The sequence below is a fragment of the Pezoporus occidentalis genome, unplaced genomic scaffold (genome assembly GCF_034315485.1).
Source record: "Pezoporus occidentalis ecotype Australia unplaced genomic scaffold, CSIRO_AGI_Poc_V1 ctg28, whole genome shotgun sequence".
In the NCBI taxonomy this organism is placed as follows: domain Eukaryota; kingdom Metazoa; phylum Chordata; class Aves; order Psittaciformes; family Psittacidae; genus Pezoporus; species Pezoporus occidentalis.
Window position 1 is genome coordinate 6,329,564 of NW_026914718.1, and position 19,273 is coordinate 6,348,836.

Here is a 19,273-nt window from a genome sequence, read left to right on the forward strand (position 1 = left end):
CCTGTAATGCTGTGCTGTTGGGGGATGCTGATGTTATGCAAAGTGCTCTCTGAATTACTGTTGCTGAAAAGAGTAGGCCTGCAGTATCTATCTGATACCCATCAGGAACAAGCATAATGCTGTATAGAATGTGAGAAGATGTGTGTACCTTTCTGTTAACTGGGTTCTTTCTCTTTACTTTAGAAAGCAGTAGACATGCTTTTGGATAATGAAGATAAAATTTCTGTGAGTATATCGAGTCTGTGGCTTGGCAGTCCAATGTTTGCTTGTATTATCCACCCTCCTTTCAGACCTGTACATGTGATATTTGTCACAGGTTTGCTGATCCATTGGGGTTTATTTGTTTGATTTCAGATTGATAGAGTTGTTGAAGAATTAGAAAACAGGCCTGAGCTACAGCATGTTGTAAGTATTTGTTGAGCTGAATAAACTCTTTGCTGGACATGTGTTTTACAAATATGATCTTCCTGTCAAAGTGCACATAGCACTGGAATATCATAAATCATCAGAGCCCAAGTGGCTACTTCTGCTAACCTATTTCTTAACATGGCCATAGTGTATTTACAACAGTAAAATAGTTTTAAAATGTGAGCTTGTGAGTAGTTGACCACACACTGCTTATTGTTAACATGCTGTGAGGTACTCCTTGTGGCATTGCAGACACTTCTGTTCTCTGGGCAATTACTTCTTGCTTGTTTCCCTCCTCTTTCCTTACACAAAAATGGTGTTGGGAGCAACTGAAGCACATTTTGCTGATCTGTGGAGGCAGGGAACTGCTTGTCTTTCTAGAGCTGTAACTCCCATATGCTGCAGGATTGTTCTTGTTTGTGCAGTATCGGTGTAAGGCTCCACATTGCTATTCCAAAAGCACCTCTTTGGTTTGAATGGGCTGTCAGTGGAATGTGTAACATGTAACCCTGGGTTTGGGCTGATTCAGGGAAGGAAGTTTAACTTGCTGCTGTGTACAGGTGGGGCTCAGGGAATTGATCTGGTTTATGTGTTAGAGACCTGATTATAGGAAGCAACTCTATCAAATGTGCAGCCCATAGCCAAGAACTTTGCTAAGATGACTGCCTGTCAGTTTGTGGAAGGGATGCATCAGTTTCAAAGTGTGAAGCCTACTTCCCTTTGAAAAGAAAGTGACCCTCAAAATTACTCTCAAAGCTTTCCTGTGCTCATCTAAGGGGGAAGGAGCTTTGCCACAGGATCGGTACTTCAAGGTGCTTTGGTTAAAACACCTTGTGGTAAAACTTTGGTCTATAGTTATCTGTAATGGTCAAATGCATCTAGATAACCAAAATGTTTAATTTGACATACTTTTCCAGGGTTTTCCATAAAATTCATCATCCAGTAGTTTCCTTGAAGGTTAAAGGACAGTTACTTAAGTCTTGCAGAAAACCTGTTTTATAGAGCTGGTTTTGGAGATTGCTGTGGTAAGAGTACTTCAGAAATATATAGTCTTTTGTGTGAGGATTTAATCTCTGTACCTTCTAGTATGTGTTAGCACATTCCTGAAGAAATTAGGAGGAGTTTTTATTAGTGGAGAACAGATAATATTGTGTAATCTGTATTAATGGCTTTGAGTACTGATTCTCATTTTTGATTCCTAGTATTTGCACAAGCTTTTCAAAAGAGACCACCATAAAGGCCAGCGATATCACGAGAAACAGATCAGCCTGTATGCTGAATACGACCGTCCAAATTTACTGCCGTTCCTCAGAGACAGCACACACTGTCCGCTAGAGAAGGTAAGCCCAAAACCTAAACACAGGTCCTCGATGTTTGTGTCTGTAGCTTGTGATGTTGCGTTTGTAACTGCGTCTGGTACTGCCCTCTACTGCTAAAAGAAGGGATCCTTTGAGTGTGTGACCATCACCCGCAGGAGCCTGGGTTGCCGCGCTGGCTGATGGCTGAGACCTTCCTCTCTTGGCTCACAGGGCAGGAAATAGTGGGGATATTAAATGGAGAAGTTGTGAATTCACACTTGATGCATACCTGCAGCGTGTCTGCTAATCAGTGCAAGGCCTTGCTGAACAGCAGGTTCAGGTTGCAAGAAATCAACCATCATTTAGCCAAATCTAGGTTTGCTCAGTGCTAGATCTTGAAGACTGAGTACCTATAACTGGAGTTTTTCTAGCTTTGTATTCCAGGGTCCAAAGTTGCTTTAAAATCATATACACAGTATAAGTGTCACTGAAGTAGCGGAGCTAGAAGTATTTTGTCTTTGTACTTCTGCTGATAGTCTTGGGGGTGTACAGAAAACCATATTTCTACCTTCTTTAACCTTTTTATATTTTCCTTTGTTGCTCTTGTCAAATGAAATGTGAAATAAAGTGAAGGGCAGTAGTGGTACTTTTCCCCCCTCTTGAATTAAAGTAAATCACATGGAAATTTAATTTTTCCTCTTTAGCTGGGTCATTGTTTTATTATTGGTTGCTGTTAATGGCCAAGCAAAGCAGACTTTTTGAAAGGATGTCTCTCTGCATGCAGCTATAATGGTGACACCAGTTGCAGTAGTTTTAAATGTAATGCTGAATATTGCATTTTATGTGATTGGTACTCAAAAGAGAACTAGTACTGTTCTTGGCATTTGCATGCTGTTGCCAACTTTACTGTGCAGCAGCAGGAAACACTGGAAAATACTTTTGTTAAGGTTGCAGGTTTGGTGTTTGAAACTTGCACAAAACTCAGTTGTCTCAGTGGACTTGTGTCTATATTATTGGCTTATTTGTTTATGAGTCTCTGATTCTCTCGTAGATTTTGCAAGTTAGTTTTAGTAATTGCAGATCCAGCCAATTATCTTCAGTGATTGATGGTGCAGAAAAGTGCTGTGTGTAAATGATACAAGTATGTTGCTGGCACTGCTTCGCTGAAGTTATGGGCTGTGAGAAAGAATACGTCAGAGACCCAGGAACCTTTGGAAGGTGTTAGAAACAAAGTGAGGAAAAAGGATGTTAGAAAAAGTGTCATTCTAACCTTAAATTAAAATGTTATGTTTCAGTAGGAAGCTAAGGAAGAGAAGAGAGATACCAACACTACATAAAACTTAGTTGAATTTACTGTCACTGCTAATTCTGTAGTTACCCTTCTTACCATACGTATCATATAGTAACACTTTTGCCAGCTAGGAATCTTCTAGGATTCTAGGAACTAGAAAGGGGCCCAGAATTTCTCATGTATCAATATTTTCAGTTCCTGTGAAGCAGGCTGCAGTGCAGTGCAGTGTGTGAGTTGCAAAAAGCCATGGTTATTATGACTTTAAAAAAATTACAAACCCGGCAAGAAGAAATAATTCTTGTTCTTTAAAAGTGCACTTTATTCAAGTGCAGTGCAGCAAATGTTTTACAAAATGAGCTGAGAAGGAAGCATGCATGTTCCCTGTTTTCCTCTAGAGGGAGCATGACAGTCAAGAAACGTGCAGCATCCAGAACTACTGAGTACTTGGTACTTTGTAGTTCAACTTCCGAGTGGGGAATAAAAAAGGCTGTCAGTTGTGTTTATAACTTATTAGTATTATTCATAACTTCATTCCCCTGAAGTATCCGAGTGGGTAGGTATTCACCTGCCTCTACCCCAAAATTGGTTGCCCAGATCTCTAATCTTTGTAGTCACCCATCTGAAATAATCTGAGAATGGAAGGGGAAGTTAATTCCTACCTATATCTTTAGCTGTATCTTAGATGTTTATAGTTTTGATTTCCAGGTATGAAAATCTTTACTGGTGAATAGTTGTCTTTACAGGAATGCCATGTATCTTGAGTTTGCTTTCTGCTTCCAAACTGGAAGCAGACTTGGCATCATTTATGGCATACCAGCCCTGCCAGTTTTCAGTTGGTAAAAAGCTGTTGGTAATCAGTTTGGTAGTTTTGGCAGTTGTGTTAGTGATTTTCAGCAGCACAGACTCTGTAACCCCTCATGAGGGTTTTTAGCCCTCAGGGCTCTAAACCAAATTTGTAAGAAATGCTTCCTCCTTATTCTTTCATATTTGCATTGGGTTAATTGTCTTCTTGGAGGTCACTGGTACAAAATTCAGAGGGCCTTCTCTGCTTCCCAAAACCATTTTGGTTGCCCTGAAGAGATCAGCAGTCTTGTGTTGTGAATGAATGTTAAGTAGGCCTCCATCACTAGAGACCTCATGAGTCCACCCGTGGGAAGCAAGTCTTGACAGCAGATAAATTTAATGCATTTGGGTTAACCAACTTTTGGAACCAGAAGAAGGAATTTGCCAGTAAGCTGGCATTGGGATAGACATTGGGATAATCCAGACTGAAACACCAGTCCTGTCCTCAGATTTATTTAATCTTGGAGAAAAATAAAATGAAGTGCCATGGAGTTTCTCCTCTTCATTAGTGCCAGAGAACCTGACAGTACCTATTAAGGGAGCTGTATTCCTACCAAAATGAGTAATGCAACTTCATTGAAAAATATCTTTAAGCCTCTTGCAGCATTTGTGATCAATAAAATATTGTGTAACATGGTTCCCTATGTTTTCTTTCCATTCTCCCTTCCCTTAAACTCAAGGCTCTTGAGATCTGCCAACAGAGGAACTTCGTAGAAGAGACAGTCTATCTTCTGAGTAAGTAACACTCAGTATGATAAATTACAAGGTGCTTTTAATCTTGTCATAAAGTTTATGCAGAAAAAATGTATGATGTATTACCTAATATCATTTGACATGCGTTCCCAAAGACAGAGTTGGTGTGGAGTCAGTAAAACCAAGTAACAGCATTTAGAAACTAAAACCACTGGCTATTCATATGATGTTTTAACTCCATATTTTGTGTTATTGTGTTTCTGATTTGGCATTTTTCTGGGGTTTTGGAATCTCCCAATACCGTCAGTTTGAAGAGAGGGGAGAAATAAAGCATGTTTTATTCTGAATACATCTCAAACTTAAGTGTTATCTTTTGGTGAGGTGGAAGATTTGCATACATTCCCCTTCTTGTTTTCTTTTTTCTTTTTTTAATAAAAGCGATTGCAAATTAACTCCACCAGCAGGCCAAGGAGTCTACCTCTGAATGTCAGACATGAGTCATGAGCAGCATGGAAAGCTTTTCTTTAATCAGTCTTTGTTTTAATAAGAAGAATTATTTGTGGAGCATTGGAGAGCAGAGCTGGATTTACACATGGCTTCATTTAAAGAATATTTCAACGTTTCTACTACTTGTTCTTCCTCCCTCCTCTCATTTTCCAAGGGTGTAAGCTGTGCTAGAACTGCAAGAGTGCCCATGCAGGCTCATAAAGGGGGTGTTTAACGTCATAGTTAATGCATGCACCTACATACACACACTCCCCCTTACTTTAGATGTTGCTGCAGCTTAGAGCCCCTACTATGACCCAGCGCATCCTTAAGCAGGCTCCAGGTCCCAGTCCAGCAAAGCTTTCCAAGCAGTTGTTCCGATTATACTGGTTGCTCTGGGATTTGCATTTCTGCTTCAGATTAGATTAGATTTGATCTTGGTTTAATGAGTCTGAGCAGCTTCACACTTACAAAATTCCTGTTGAAAGCTTCTTAAAATCATTGTGCATTGATAAGTATTTAGGTTTTATGATCTTTTTACTCCTTCATTTCTTTCCTTGTAGGCAGAATGGGAAATAGCCGTAGTGCCTTGAAGATGATAATGGAAGAATTGCAAGATGTAGATAAAGCCATCGAGTTTGCCAAGGAACAAGATGATGGAGAACTTTGGGAAGATCTCATTTTGTATTCCATCGACAAACCACGTAAGCAGGATAGTTTCTCAGAAGCTTTGCATATGTATTTTTTTGTGTGTGTGAAATGCTGTTGCAATTGAAGGATTGAATTATCCACGTGCATGTTAGAGAGGGTGTTACTGGATGGCCAGGGAGGTGTTCTGGTTTGTGGAGCTGTCCTACTGTGCATAAAAACCTCCAGTAAGGCAGCATGTTGGCATGCTACAAAATGAGTACTTAGGATTTAACATTTGACTAAGCTCTGTGTAGTTAATGTCGTTAATGACAAATCAAGGGAAGAATGGTGCTTTTAATTTGGCAGAATGAGGCTTTATTTTTAGACTGCATCAAGACACAGTCTGCAGGCTTGATGAGGATGTTGTGTGTCTGCTTATTGCAGCTGCTTCCCTTTGAAATTCTGAAATGGAAGAGCCCACACTTCAGTAGAATAACTGATTTGGTTTGTTTCTGGGGCACAAAGGTGGATCAGTAATAACGAGTGCATTTTGCCTTTCATCCTTTATATGAATAGCTACTCAAGTTTAAAGTTTAGATGAAATCAGAAAGTGGCAGAATCTTATAAGCAACATCAGTTTGCTTTTCAAGAGGCAGATTCAGAGGAGATCATAGGACTGAGAAAATAATTATTTTAACTGTTCTGCTCCATTAGTTTTGCCACCTCTTCTGGGGCTTGAAACCAAGGCTTTAGAGTCTCTTTTGGGACCTCTTTTCCAAGGGATTGAATGTCTTGTAGAATTACTGTCAGAAAATGTATCTCTTCATCCCTTGGACGCTAATTCTTAAAGGAAAAAGCAACCAAAATCCGTAAGTCCTTTAGAATGGCATGCTCAAGTTGCCCATACTTACATTCAGGGTGTCACTAAAGCAATGCTACAATTAATGACACCTTCAGAGCTAAAGGGATTCAAAGCATATAGAAGTCTCTCAGTTTCATCTGTCCATATGTAGAGCAACTCCACTGATGTTCTCAGTTTTGGAAGTTGAAGAAAAGCAGTCTTGAGATTCAGCCTTCCAGTGTTTCATTTACTCAGGTGCATGTCAAAAAGCATAAGACTTCTTTTGTGTCACTCTCACCAACGTTTAGAAACATGTTGGAGTTGGGTTAAGTGGCTGAGAATTTGGTTTTAAACCCTGGACCTGGGAATGGAGCGGTCACGTAACGTAGTTAATTCTCTGGCTCTGTTTGCTCAAGTGCTCTTTTTATTGAATTCAAATGCATTATTTACTTGTGGGTTTGTGCTGGTTCCTATTTTAACCTGAAAAACCCTGGACGGTCTGTGAATTGCCAAACTGTATCTTCTGTTCTCACCCAAAGGCCTGTGTTTAGGTAAATACAGCTGCAAGAAACATATGGATGCTACGTAAGAGTCTTAATCTCTTAGCAGAGAACTGGCGCAGAATCTGTCAAAGCCTGTATCTTGTCACCAAAGCATCCTTTAATCAGGTATTTTGCTGGATTTTTTTCTTAATTTCTTTGCCTTTTGGTTTTCACAGCTTTTATTACTGGTTTGTTGAACAATATTGGAACCCACGTTGATCCCATTCTGTTGATCCACCGCATTAAGGAAGGCATGGAGATTCCTAATTTGAGAGACTCGCTAGTGAAAATTCTTCAGGACTACAACTTGCAGGTAAATGTTGCATTCTTCCTGTGATATTCATTTTCAGAGAGACAGCAAGACCGCTTTGCCATTGAACAGCACAAGAAATGGCTGTCATGAAGGTTTGTCCATTCTGTTGACACTGTGGGATGCTACAAAACTAGGACAGAAAGGGTGGAGATTTAAGACAAATAGTCTCTTGATGGCTTCTAGCACTTATAAATCTCTCCCACTCTGTTATAAGCCCAGTGGGAAAGTAGAACTGGAATGATCTTGGGTGATTCCAACTATTTTATATTGCCTGATTGTCCAGTATTGGAAAGTCTCATGACCAGTACTGTTTCATATGAGGAGGCAGAACATAATGTGCGGTCACTAAAACAAACATTCACCAGGTATTAGAGCCGTATACTAAATGCCATACTAACTAAAGGAAAATGATCTTTTAAAATCAAATTCATGTCTGTTGTGCAGAGTGTGTTGATGTCTCTGCATTTATATAAAAAAAAGACTGCTTGTTGCATTGTGAGAGCTTTTATCCCAGCACAATTACACAGATATGTGCCATTTCCTCCGTAACTGGTTCTGATCGGTGTTTGTAAGAACTTACAAGAAGTGTGCCCATCAAAGTAACAATAGGTAGAGTTGCGTTGCATACTTTAAATCTCCCTGCTACAAAAAGAGGCCCAAATTTGAGTTCTCTTTGATGCTGCGCTACACCATTTACTGAGACATAAGGATACAGAGCAATTTGAATGCCTCTAGCGTAGAGCCCAGAAAGGCAGCCCAGTAAGCAGCTGAAACTCCCAATTTTCTGATCCTCATGAGCATTTGTTTCCAATCTGCTATTAGTCTTTGGACCTCTCTAGCAAATAGGCTTGGTGGCTTTCAGTAAGGTCATGGTTGGTCTCTCACTGGGCCGTATAAAGACTGTATCTGCTAGAACCTTCAGTGATGTCAGGAAGACTTCTAAAAAGGCAGCGTTTTAAAGCCTTTCCAAGGCTTTTCCCTTATTTTCTTATCATTTGGGCTTTGCATTATAACTTCTCAAAGAAGCATTTTATGTGTCTTGTTCTCCTGTCACTTGTTATGTGCAAGGAGCTACCCCAGATAAATATAAACATGTTTGCATGTGACACAGGTTGTAACATTACTTCCAGTTTTTACTTGACCTCATGAAATACTAATATCCTTCCCAAATGATACTAGCTAAATAGCATGCTATTTAGCAGTTGCCTGCGAATCTTGCTGCTGTCAGTGACCTACAGCTTGCACTGCTGATCCTGCTGTTCCTGCCTTCAAATGTATGTTTTGGGGGTGTCTGCAGCAGACTGAGAAGGTGCTGTGTGAAGAGCTGCAGCTTTACCCCGCATGCAAACTATATTGCATGGCTTCAGACAAAGCCGATGACATCGTTTTGGTCATGGGGAGGGAAGAATAATTTTGTCCTCATGTACCTTTTAACAAAATTACTTTGGGATTAAAAGGCTGTATTTAACCTTCACAGTAATATCCAAAATTATTTGCTGTTAGCATTGAAATGCTTCATAGATTCCAAATTAATTCATTTTGAAGTAGATTTGGATAGCTCTAGGGCTAAAATTTAGATCTCACAGGAACAGTAAAATCAGGGAAGGTTGATGTAATTTGTGCTTGGCTTGCTTGTAGGATAGCAAGACAATATAGCCAGAAAAAGGGGCCTTTAGAGGAATGTGAGCTGTAGCTTAAGCCTGTTCCTGAAGTATTACCGACAATGTAAAGTACAGTTTATGAACAGATAATGTGTCTACACTGAAAAGTAGAGATGTGATCTCAGCTCTTGAACACTCACCCAAGTAGCCTTAAACTGGCAAACTAAAATCTTAGAGCAGGGCTGTTTCTGCATCCAGCAGTTCCATCATGACTGCTGCCTCATTAGCTGGTTTAAAGCTAGCCTTTGGTGTGTTTGTATGATGCCTGGTCCCACCTTTGCATCATGTTGCATAGGTTCACAGTGAGAAGCCCATGCCCTCTATGTTTTATGTTTATGTAAGTATATGGATGCAAATTTCCTAATGCACTCCTATCTCTGCGTTAGATGTGATGTGAAACATGGGTAGGAGCTAAAAGCAGTGCCTTTGACAGTCTGTCTTTTTGAAAACAATTCTTTACATCCCAGCAAAACCAAGTGAATCAAATTGGGTGGCTGCCAAAGCATGCCATATGTGGCTTACAGTGTGCGTTAGAGAATCCAACAGGGAAATCTACTGATGCAACAGAGTTTGTTGTTTTTTTAATCTGGGATCTTCCCTGAATGGTTTAAGTTGTTATTAATGTTGGCATATAGCAGACAGGTTGTTTCACATTAACTAATTACCACCCATTAGATGAACTGCTGTAAGAGTTCTGTGTGCTACTCCAAGCTCACCTTAGCTCTGTGTGGTTAACTTACACCTGTGGAAAGGAGTTAATATCTGTTCACTATCAACCAAGCATGGCACTAATAATAGACTTAGGTATTCTACTGGGTAAAAATAAAGTGTAGATCACATGAGACTTTGTTCTTAGGCTACAACTTCATGTAAGGACTGTTAATTTGCTTTTTCTCTGGTGTTACATCTCTGCTTTACAAGTAGAAATCTCTTAAGATGCATTATTACTCTTCAAGAATACTCATTTTTATTTTCCCACTTCAGGAAGTGCAGTCTGCCATGAACTTAAATCTGAACACGCTCTTAGGTGTTCCCCTAAGTAGGAAAATATTTAAGTACTTAAGTGGTTTTCTGAATTGGGATTAAAACTCCAAGTGATTATTCTTTGTTTGGTTGCTTTTTTACCTCCTTAGGATCATTTATTATAATGTTTCCTCTTTGTCATCATCTGAGTTAATGTATTACAACCACAGCACATAATCGAGTAGCACTGATGTATTGTAGCGATGAAAGTCTATTTATTCCTGAAATAATACTGATTTTAGTGTTTATACACAGTAACATCCATAGACAACAAAGGTGTGAAGGCATAGGCAACAACAACTAAGTTCTAGTTGTCTGCATTTTAGCTGGAGTATTTATCAAGTGTAGGGTAGTCTAAATTTTTTAATTAGATTTTATATTTAACTCCTGAAATCTGGTTCTTTAGGGCCATAAATCTATAGCTAAAATAGACCACAGACTACTTCCTTTGAATTTATAAACTCCTGGAGATGCGTTGCCTTAAGGAGAAACCTGCTTATTTATGAGAAATTACATATTCCTAGCACAACTTTTACTTAATAACGGGTAAATCACTGTTCTTCTGTCAGTGTGTTCAACTTAACTGAATACCATTTAAATGTGTGGTCAGCTAACCAAACTGAGGCCAGTCATATTGATCCCCTGACAAAAGCTTAATCGTTTTCATTTTTACTGCTTGCATTTAAAAGTGTTTTCCAAGACACAGAGCCAAAACTCAGCGTTGTCTCCATACAATTGGAAAGTTGTTGTTAGCGTAACTTGAATTTGGTTTCCATGCATAGACATTGCTTCTGTGAAGCTCATGAGGAACCTCTCTTCCCAACAGAAATTTACAGTGTAATTGTTCTTAAAACCTCCCTTAGCCAACACAATTAGAGCAGTAATGCTTCTGTTTGAAAACTGTAGCAAAATCAGCATTTATTAATATTTCTATGCAAAATATAAATTCAAACTATTGTATTTTTTTGGTGAAACAAGTGCTACTGATGTTGGTTTTATACAACTTCTGTGGACTGAAACTCACCAGTTTTACAATGGTCTGATCTTACAGACCTTCTTTCTGGAATATATTGGTGAACTTTTTATTTGCCTTTTATAGTTAGTTCCTTGGAAATAAAACTGAAAAATATATAAAACAGTTCACACGTTTAATTCAGCCTTAACTTATGAATGAGGAATGCAGGAGCCTCTCTTAAAATAAGAACTTGCAGAGGGTGCCCAGAGAAGCTGTGGCTGCCCCATCCCTGGCAGTGTTCAAGGTCAGGTTGAACGGGGCTTGGAGCAACCTGCTCTAGTGGAAGGTGTCCCTGCCCATGGCAGGGGGTTGGAGCTGGATGAGCTTTAAGGTTCTTTCCAACCCAAACCAGTCTGGGATCACACTTAAGGTTTCTAAAGCATTGTATCACATGTCTCACAGAGAAGGCTGATAGAAAAGTCCCCTTATTTGTGCACCTGTGAATTATAAGTTTTTTACACTTTCCAGGTGTATAAAATAGGTGTCTTTTCAGCGTTAGTCTAACCTGAATGAACTTCAGGAAATGCTTGTGGTGTTGGAAGAGATTTAAATACTTCCTTTGTTTTAGAAAGAAACACCCTTTGTATGACAGTTGTTAGAAGGAAACTTCAAAAGATGCTGGCGTTTTAAGATTTCTTTTCCCCTAGTTTTAAAATACAAAAGCAATTTGTTAGATGCAGTACCTCTAGATCTTGTGGACTGGCCATTTTACTCAAATGTTGACTTATGAGTTTGCAGTTCATTTGCACCTGAAGTAACTCTGATGGATAACAGAGATTCATCCACTCACAGAATTCACGTCAATCCAGCCATAACAGAGTTCATGAGCGAATAGAAACCAATGATCATTTGGTGAATACTTGAAATAGAACATGAAAAAATTGTTGGCTCTTGCTCCTGAACTTGACTAAGCTGCTGTTCAGACACCTTGGAGGCACTAGAGGGCAGGTGACGGCTTGAACAGAGGGACATCTGCCTTTTGGTTCTAAAGACTAAAACTAATGTGCTTTTAATTGTGGTTGGTTCATTGGCCTTGAGAAACTTGGACTTGTTCGAGTGCTAAACTGAAGCAAGGCCTGAATTCATTCCCAGAGGTTTGAGTAGATCCTTTCAAATTAACTGCATGCTGCAGTGATTTCCTTTAAAGATGGAGTTAGGCGTTTGTAAATCAGAACTTTTAAAATTGAATAGAAGTTTTTATGGCTTCTGATTTTAATTATTGAGTACCATCTTCCCTAATAAAGTCAGAAAATGAATTAGGGTTCTTCTTTTGCAGTAGATGTTTTGGTTTCAGAAGTTTTCATTAATTTGGTAAAAAGCATTATATCTGCCTAAACATTTTCTGTAGATGTATCATGCTGTCGTGCTTGTGCTTACAATGATGTTCTTGTAAAGGGGGGAAAAAGACACCATTTCATCCTGAGTCTTATTTATTCTCCTCAGAAAGTGGTTTCATTACAGATTTAAGCCTGACATCAATTTAAGCCTAATCCTAGGGTGCACATTTATATACTTCTCCTTTTAATGTAAAGAAGTTAATTCAAACATTCTTTCTCCCTCTGTTTCATCTCCAAATTCCTTTTCCTGCTTCTCTTTCTAAAACTCTTGTATGATTCATCTCATCATTGAGCTCTTCAAATCTGTTTCTGCAGAAGTGTTGAGATTTATTACCTTGAGATTTGACATTTTACATTCTTTGCTGTGACTTTTCCTTTTATATAACAATAGCTGCTTACTGTATTCCGTTTCTAGCAGAATAAGGTCTGATAAACAGTCATTGAATGAGGTATGGAAAAATCTCAGTGGGGTTTAAATAGTGAGGGAAACATAGTGCATGTGTCTTAAAAGATATTGCTGTTACCTCTGGTTTTCAAGCATCAGTGTTGAGGCTTTCCAGTAACTTAATGATGTTTCCCCCTTTATTTTTCTGTGTTTAAATGAGGCTTTCCTATTGTCACACTGTATTTTAAGTAGAAAATAGTAAATCTTGCTCTCTTCTTCTCATTGTATTTCTGTTCCAGCCCTCTTACTTAACATGCTTTCTTTACTCCTTTTAGTTAAGCACAGGATTTCTCATCTGCTTATGCTGAGTGCAGCTAGCAAAGTATGTAGCCAAGACCTCATCTGCTCTAAGTTACTTACCTGTCTTTGGGATATAATTTGCTGGTTGAGAATATTTTGGTCTAGCAGGCACTCATTCTGAAAGACAGCCTCATTCAGTTGTCCTTGCAAAGTGTTTTTAGTATTTTTTTTCAAAGCTAGTGACATTTTTCTATATTTACACCAAAATTGAACATTCTGTGTTGCCTTTGGAAAAAGTCGGAACGGAAAAGACATACTCATATAGTTCCTGATATTACAGATGCTAAGGATTAGTTTTCTAAGCATTTGTCTTGTAGAGCTGCATTCTGTTTCTGGTGCTCTGAGATGTTCTATAGCTCAATGTGTCGTAATACTGTGTAATGTCATTTACCCACTGACGTGCCCAGTGTGAAATTCTTATTGCTACTCAGTTTTCATTTTCTTAATGTGTTTCAGATTTGCATATCATTCTTGGCTGTGTGTCCTTGTTGCTTCACAATATGTATACAAGAAGATAAGGGTTTGGACAGTGTTTAACTGGCTGTAAAATCTATTCTACTACTTTTTAGGTATTTGCATTAGTATTGTGGACGATATTAGAATGCTCAATTGCAAATAGCCTGAAAAAAGGAATGCACATTGCCGCTTTATATGACTTTTCTGGTGGGGTGGTTGAGCTTACAACTGGCTGTGAGCTTCATTTCAAAGGAATTGTTGTCTTGGAAAAGAAATATCCAAGCATCAATTTGGGAGGAGGAAGAAAAATCCCACACAACTGATTTGGGTTTGTCATATTGCCAGACTTGCTTTGTTAAAGTGTTGTGAAATAAGGCTCTGTATCATTCTGATGCCCTTGATTGCTTTTTGTGTTTCACAGCACTGTCAGGCAATGACCTGTCAATCTCATGATAAATACTAAATAAGTAGAAAGGGGGCTGAGATTTTTGCTAAAGAGGAAAAAGCTCGGGACCTTTGGTTGTGAGGGCATTTGGTACTGCTTCCAAAACGACCCTTCAGCAAGAAATACGTTGGAACAAACTAAATTTTGAATTTCTGTGTCTACAGTTGGAAACCAGTTGTGAGGGGCACTGTAAAAATTTGTTGTATTTTGTTCAGACAAGCTCATAGGAAGATCATAATTTATGACAACAGTGTATTTGTAAAGAGTATTTTATTATGTGGGGGGTTCATTTAGGTAGAGGTGGTAGCACCTGGAGGTTCCCCCTTTCCCTCCTTTATAATAGCTTGAAAAGTCTTAAAACATTCCCTGTGCTCTCTTTGGCAGTGAAAACCCAGTGGAGACATCCCAGGATAGCTGATATGCCATCTGTTCAACAACCGCTGTATTTTGTTCTTTGCACCAACAGATCTTGCTTCGGGAAGGTTGCAAGAAGATACTTGTTGCTGATTCTCTTTCGTTATTAAAGAAGATGCATCGGACTCAGATGAAGGGTGTTCTAGTAGATGGTGGGTACAGAGGAAACATGGCCACTTTCAAGGTTTGAAGTCTTGGTTTATACACTGAAGCCACATGACTTTCTGCTTTGGAAGACGCCCAAAGCCTGAGTATCCTACCTTATTGGTAGAGTGTAGTAGGGTATTAGTGCTTTCCTCTTTGAGAAGCAACTACTTGTATCTCAAAAACTGCAAGATCCAGCATGCAGCTTTTTCCCTTAATCCATCTCTGCATAGCCAGTAACACATGGTGTCCTGCAGTTCGTCTATAAAAGTCAAAAATGCTTTTTAGTGCCAACATGGATAGTCAGATGATTACAAATCTGCAACCAAAGCAAAAGCTACAAGATAGTTTTCAGAAATAGTTGAAAATACTTTTCAAGGTGCTCATGATGTGTGTGTTAGTACAAAGAAGCAGAAACTGACAGAAGGACACAGGATCAGAGCTTCTGCTACAAAATGCTGTAGAGATACCGTGTACCCATCTTATGCTTCCTTTGTTCCAGTTTGCCTTGTGCCTCTGCAGCGCTGATCCTAAACAGCCCCACTCCTGCAGTTCTGCCATCATTACAGTCAAAAGATCTAAACATTTCTCATGCTGTTACTAGAAATGCTGCTTCAGTATTGCTCTTCATTCTTTAGCAGACTCTGTTAAGGATCTTAAGTAAATACTTTAAGACCAAGCACTCTTTCTGTACTAGTAGTATGTTCATGCCTACTTCATAAAAAAGTAAACATGGAGTTTGTTAACAAAGCTGTTACAAGTTTGTTTTGTTTTCATAGAGGAGAACATCTGTGAATCATGCCTGTCTCCAATACTTCCTTCAGGTAGGATGCTTTGCTAGAAAGAAAAGAGGTTGTCTTTTTTTCTAATTATTTTTAGAGGAACTGCTGTTTGCTTTTATTCATAGAAATGTGTAATAGCTTTCCTTGATAATCCCTGTATAAATATCAGTCTCCTGTGCAAAGCTTGCTTAGGAATTCTGATATGGGAGTAGAGTCAAGTGTGAACTATTTTTGTTGCATTAAACCCAGATTTTCTTTGACTTCCTTATTTTCTACTTGGAAATACGTGGCAACTTTAAATTCCATCAACATACATGTTCTCACAAATTATCAGAACCACAAAACTAAGCTGTTGCCACCAAATCTTGTCCAACTCTGTTGAACGATTTAGGCTGAACTTGTAGATCATGACGTTTTATGGAATATACTTTTTGTCAGAGTGTGGAACGCTCTTGGCTTCAGTCACTGCTGTCGTGTTTGAAACAACTTATAACAGACTGTGGTTTTAAAATATCTTCTAAAGTGAGTTTTGAAACTAGAAAATCAGGATATTATTTTGAAGTTGCACGTTCTGCAAGGCAGCTATAGCTCGGATACACCAATAGAGTTGTTGGGCATCTTAAGAAAAAAGGAGAATCTCATGGCATCTTCAAACAAGAATGTGTAAGACAAAATATGTATGGACCTATTTATTTTTGTTTCCCAAATAGAATCGATTAGTTTTTCAGTCTTTCTACCATTTTTCACTCTAAATAAAACCAACTATCCTATGATCATATGTGCCACCGTACAGACCACAGCAGTCGCATGGTGATAAAAAAACCTGGCAGTGATGAATGTGCATACCTTTTGAGGTATGCATGTTGAGGGAGTGGAAGCCAAGGAATTGAAAGATATAGAACCATAGAATCAATCAGATTGGAAAAGACCTTTAAGATCATCAAGTCCAACCATTCTCCAGCACTGCCAAGGCCATCACTAAACCATGTCACTGAGGGCCTCATCTACACAGTTTGTGAACACTTCCAGTGATTCCACCACTGCCCTGGGCAGCCTGTTTCAGTGGAGGATTCTGATGAGTAAGGCAGTTGTTACTTGGATATGTGGACATATGTGGTATGTAGGCTTATAACGGGGCTAAGTATTCATGTGGGAATCGAAAGGCACATCATGCACTTAGGCAGCTTCTTGCCAAATTTCAAGATCACGGCGTGCAGTGTAGGCACTAGAACTGCTTAATGTTCTGGTTCTCCCCACACTACTAGCACAAGATCTTCTTTGCTAACTTTGCTTCAAAATGGCTAAATTATTTGCTGGTAGTTTGCAGCTTCTCCCTCCCCAGATTTTGCATGTAGCACAGACTAACATGAAAAGTTTCTGGTGCAAAGGTATACAGCATTTAAGCCATGAAATAAAATTGTCTTCCAACTCCATCACTGGGACATCTTACCTGAAACCATCACTCTCCACAGTTTCTATAAATGAGCCAGAATAAGTTGGAAATTAACTTGAGAGCTGTTACTCGATGTTTCTGTGTGTAGAACACATTGCAGTTATGTACTGCTGTAGCCACTGAATTATTTGTTTTGTTGCCCTGTTATAATGCATTTACCTTCCTCTTTTCCTAGATGCATCCAAGTCCTTCAATGTGGTAGTGTTCCACTGCAGACACATGTTTCACAAGGAGTGCCTCCCGGTATCTAACACAGTAAGGAAATAACTTGATCTCTCTGACACTTTTGCCTAAGATAAAAGGACAGATTACTTCCTTTTGTTGACTGTAGAGAAGTGCATGGCTCTATCAGAAATTACAGTGTGATTACACTAATTATCTGTGGTGATAACCTATAGCAGTATGTGACCAAGGAGAGGGAGTTTAGGGCCACTGCAACTAAAGTTCATCCAATTTAGAAAGAGATTGCTGCTGTTTGAGATGTACTTTATCACTTCCTGCAATCTGAATATGCAGCGCACCTTTGAGACATACAGGGAATACAACCTGTTTGATTTCTTTAATTAATTCCTTTCCATTGCAGCTCTCACTTTACGTATGTTTAATTAAAGACAAGAATAAAGATATTTTCTCAAGAGAAGTGTATTAAATGTTTCTGACTCGGAAGAAAAAAATCACTAATTTCAGATTTAATATTTAAATATCTTTGTAATCATCTTTATACCCAGAAAATGCTTGTTTTCATCAGGGAATTCCCCCCCCCCCCCCCCTTAAAACAAATCAAAATCTAGATAGAACCATTCTTGAATTTAGAATGGAAAGCATCAGAGTGGTAACAAAATCACCACAAAAATGGAATTTAATCTGATTCTGCATATGTATCTGAAAATGAACATCCACTGAAAAAAATAACTTCGGTGAATCACTTAATCTGCAAGTAACCAAGCAAACTGCTTGTAGCCATATGGTACAGCATGTCTACTTAAACATGTCCTGAAAATCTAAATGAGTTAGATCGTTTGCATGAGAAAGCCCAACAAGTAGTAAATATTTATTCAAATAATGTTTACCACTAATTTTATTATTTGGGAAATAAGCTAAGTTTTATCCAGCTTTCTCAGTTTTTTAGAACAGGTAACCTGTGAGGTGGGTTTCTAAATGTGACATGGGTATTACAGTATATATATTCTATAGCACGTAAGAATGTAAAGACACCTGCATGTATCTGGGCCAAATTCTCCAATGTATAGTATTTCTTGGCCTTAGGTAATCAGCTGTGTTACTGATACTTGGTTGCCGGTGACATACTGAAAGGGAAATAATGCATGCATAAAGCATCACAGAGCTAAACTCAGTAGTAACAATAAATACCTGTTTGATCTCAAATGGACAGTATTCCTGCCATATCCTCAGCTGCTGGAAATCTGTTGAACTCTACCTAAAGACAGAGTCGTAACTGAGACATCAGTGATCAGTGGAGCTGACCAAGGGACTTACTTTCCTCTTATCTAGGAAGATAATTAGCAGTGCTTTTGACTCTGTATGTTTTTTGTTGTGGAGGAAATTGGACTTTACTCTCCAGGAGGGTGGTGAGAATGCACTTGGAGTAAGTGGTGAGGTGTACTGCCCTCTGACTCCAGAAGAGCCTGCTTTGTTACGTTTCTTCTGTATTGCTGTTCTGTGCCTGTCCACGCTGATGTTGATAGCCTGACTCTGAGCAGTAACATTGAGAAAGGCACTTTTCCCACACTCTAATGTGGCTGCATTTCTCTAAGAGATTCTTTTTTTCTTTTTAATTTCTAGGTATCTTCTGTTCAGTTCTGCAACATATGCAGTGCCAAACACCGAGGGCCAGGAAGTGCTATCCTGGAGATGAAGAAATAGCAGTCCCATAGCTCCCCATAAGAGTCTGTGACACCAAATCTGTAGGACCATGCTGAGCTACTGTAGTTTCTGTTAGTTAAAATTTCTGTATATAAATCTGATTGTGCTTTAAAACTTGTTTGTGTAAGTTATTCAGCTTGTTGAACATTTTGGGGAAAGAGAAGATGTGAAAATGTTTTCCTAGTAAGTCTTTGTTACACAATTCATATGCCACTGTTCCTTTGCTCAGCTCATTACTTATCTCTGCAACAGAAAAGAGAAATAAAATAGGAAGGAAAAAAAACAGTTTGGAGATTTGTGCTTGCTATCAGTTAATGTGCTTTACAGTTTGGAGCCATATCAGGCTTCTCATAGTTAGGAAGATGGATTGCTGTGTACTTAGCTTGCTAAACCCCTTGAGTTCTGATGTAGTCTATTACTGACGTGTTTAACTTGAGACCCATAGGAGTCTGACTGCTTTCAGTGCTTCAGTCCTGTTTCAGGACTGTCATTAAATTAACAAACTCATTAACTGTTCCACACATGGACAGTTTACCTTGGTTTTATGGTAACACATTCGTAGTTTGCTA

General features: G+C 38.9%; 1 protein-coding gene across 4 annotated transcripts in view; it reads left to right on the plus strand.

Annotated features, from left to right (window-relative positions):
- Positions 1-18,989, plus strand: part of VPS41 (VPS41 subunit of HOPS complex) — a 97,306-nt gene extending 78,317 nt beyond the window's left edge. For all 4 annotated transcript variants that reach the window (XM_062625440.1, XM_062625439.1, XM_062625441.1 and 1 more), the window contains 10 exons: positions 184-225; positions 355-405; positions 1,611-1,748; positions 4,521-4,575; positions 5,583-5,723; positions 7,209-7,345; positions 14,494-14,593; positions 15,365-15,409; positions 16,996-17,075; positions 18,624-18,989. In XM_062625440.1, the coding sequence (XP_062481424.1) occupies positions 184-225; positions 355-405; positions 1,611-1,748; positions 4,521-4,575; positions 5,583-5,723; positions 7,209-7,345; positions 14,494-14,593; positions 15,365-15,409; positions 16,996-17,075; positions 18,624-18,704 (870 nt within the window). In that variant the 3' untranslated portion in view covers positions 18,705-18,989. The remainder of the gene's footprint in view (positions 1-183; positions 226-354; positions 406-1,610; positions 1,749-4,520; positions 4,576-5,582; positions 5,724-7,208; positions 7,346-14,493; positions 14,594-15,364; positions 15,410-16,995; positions 17,076-18,623) is intronic.
- Positions 18,990-19,273: the final 284 nt, after the last annotated feature.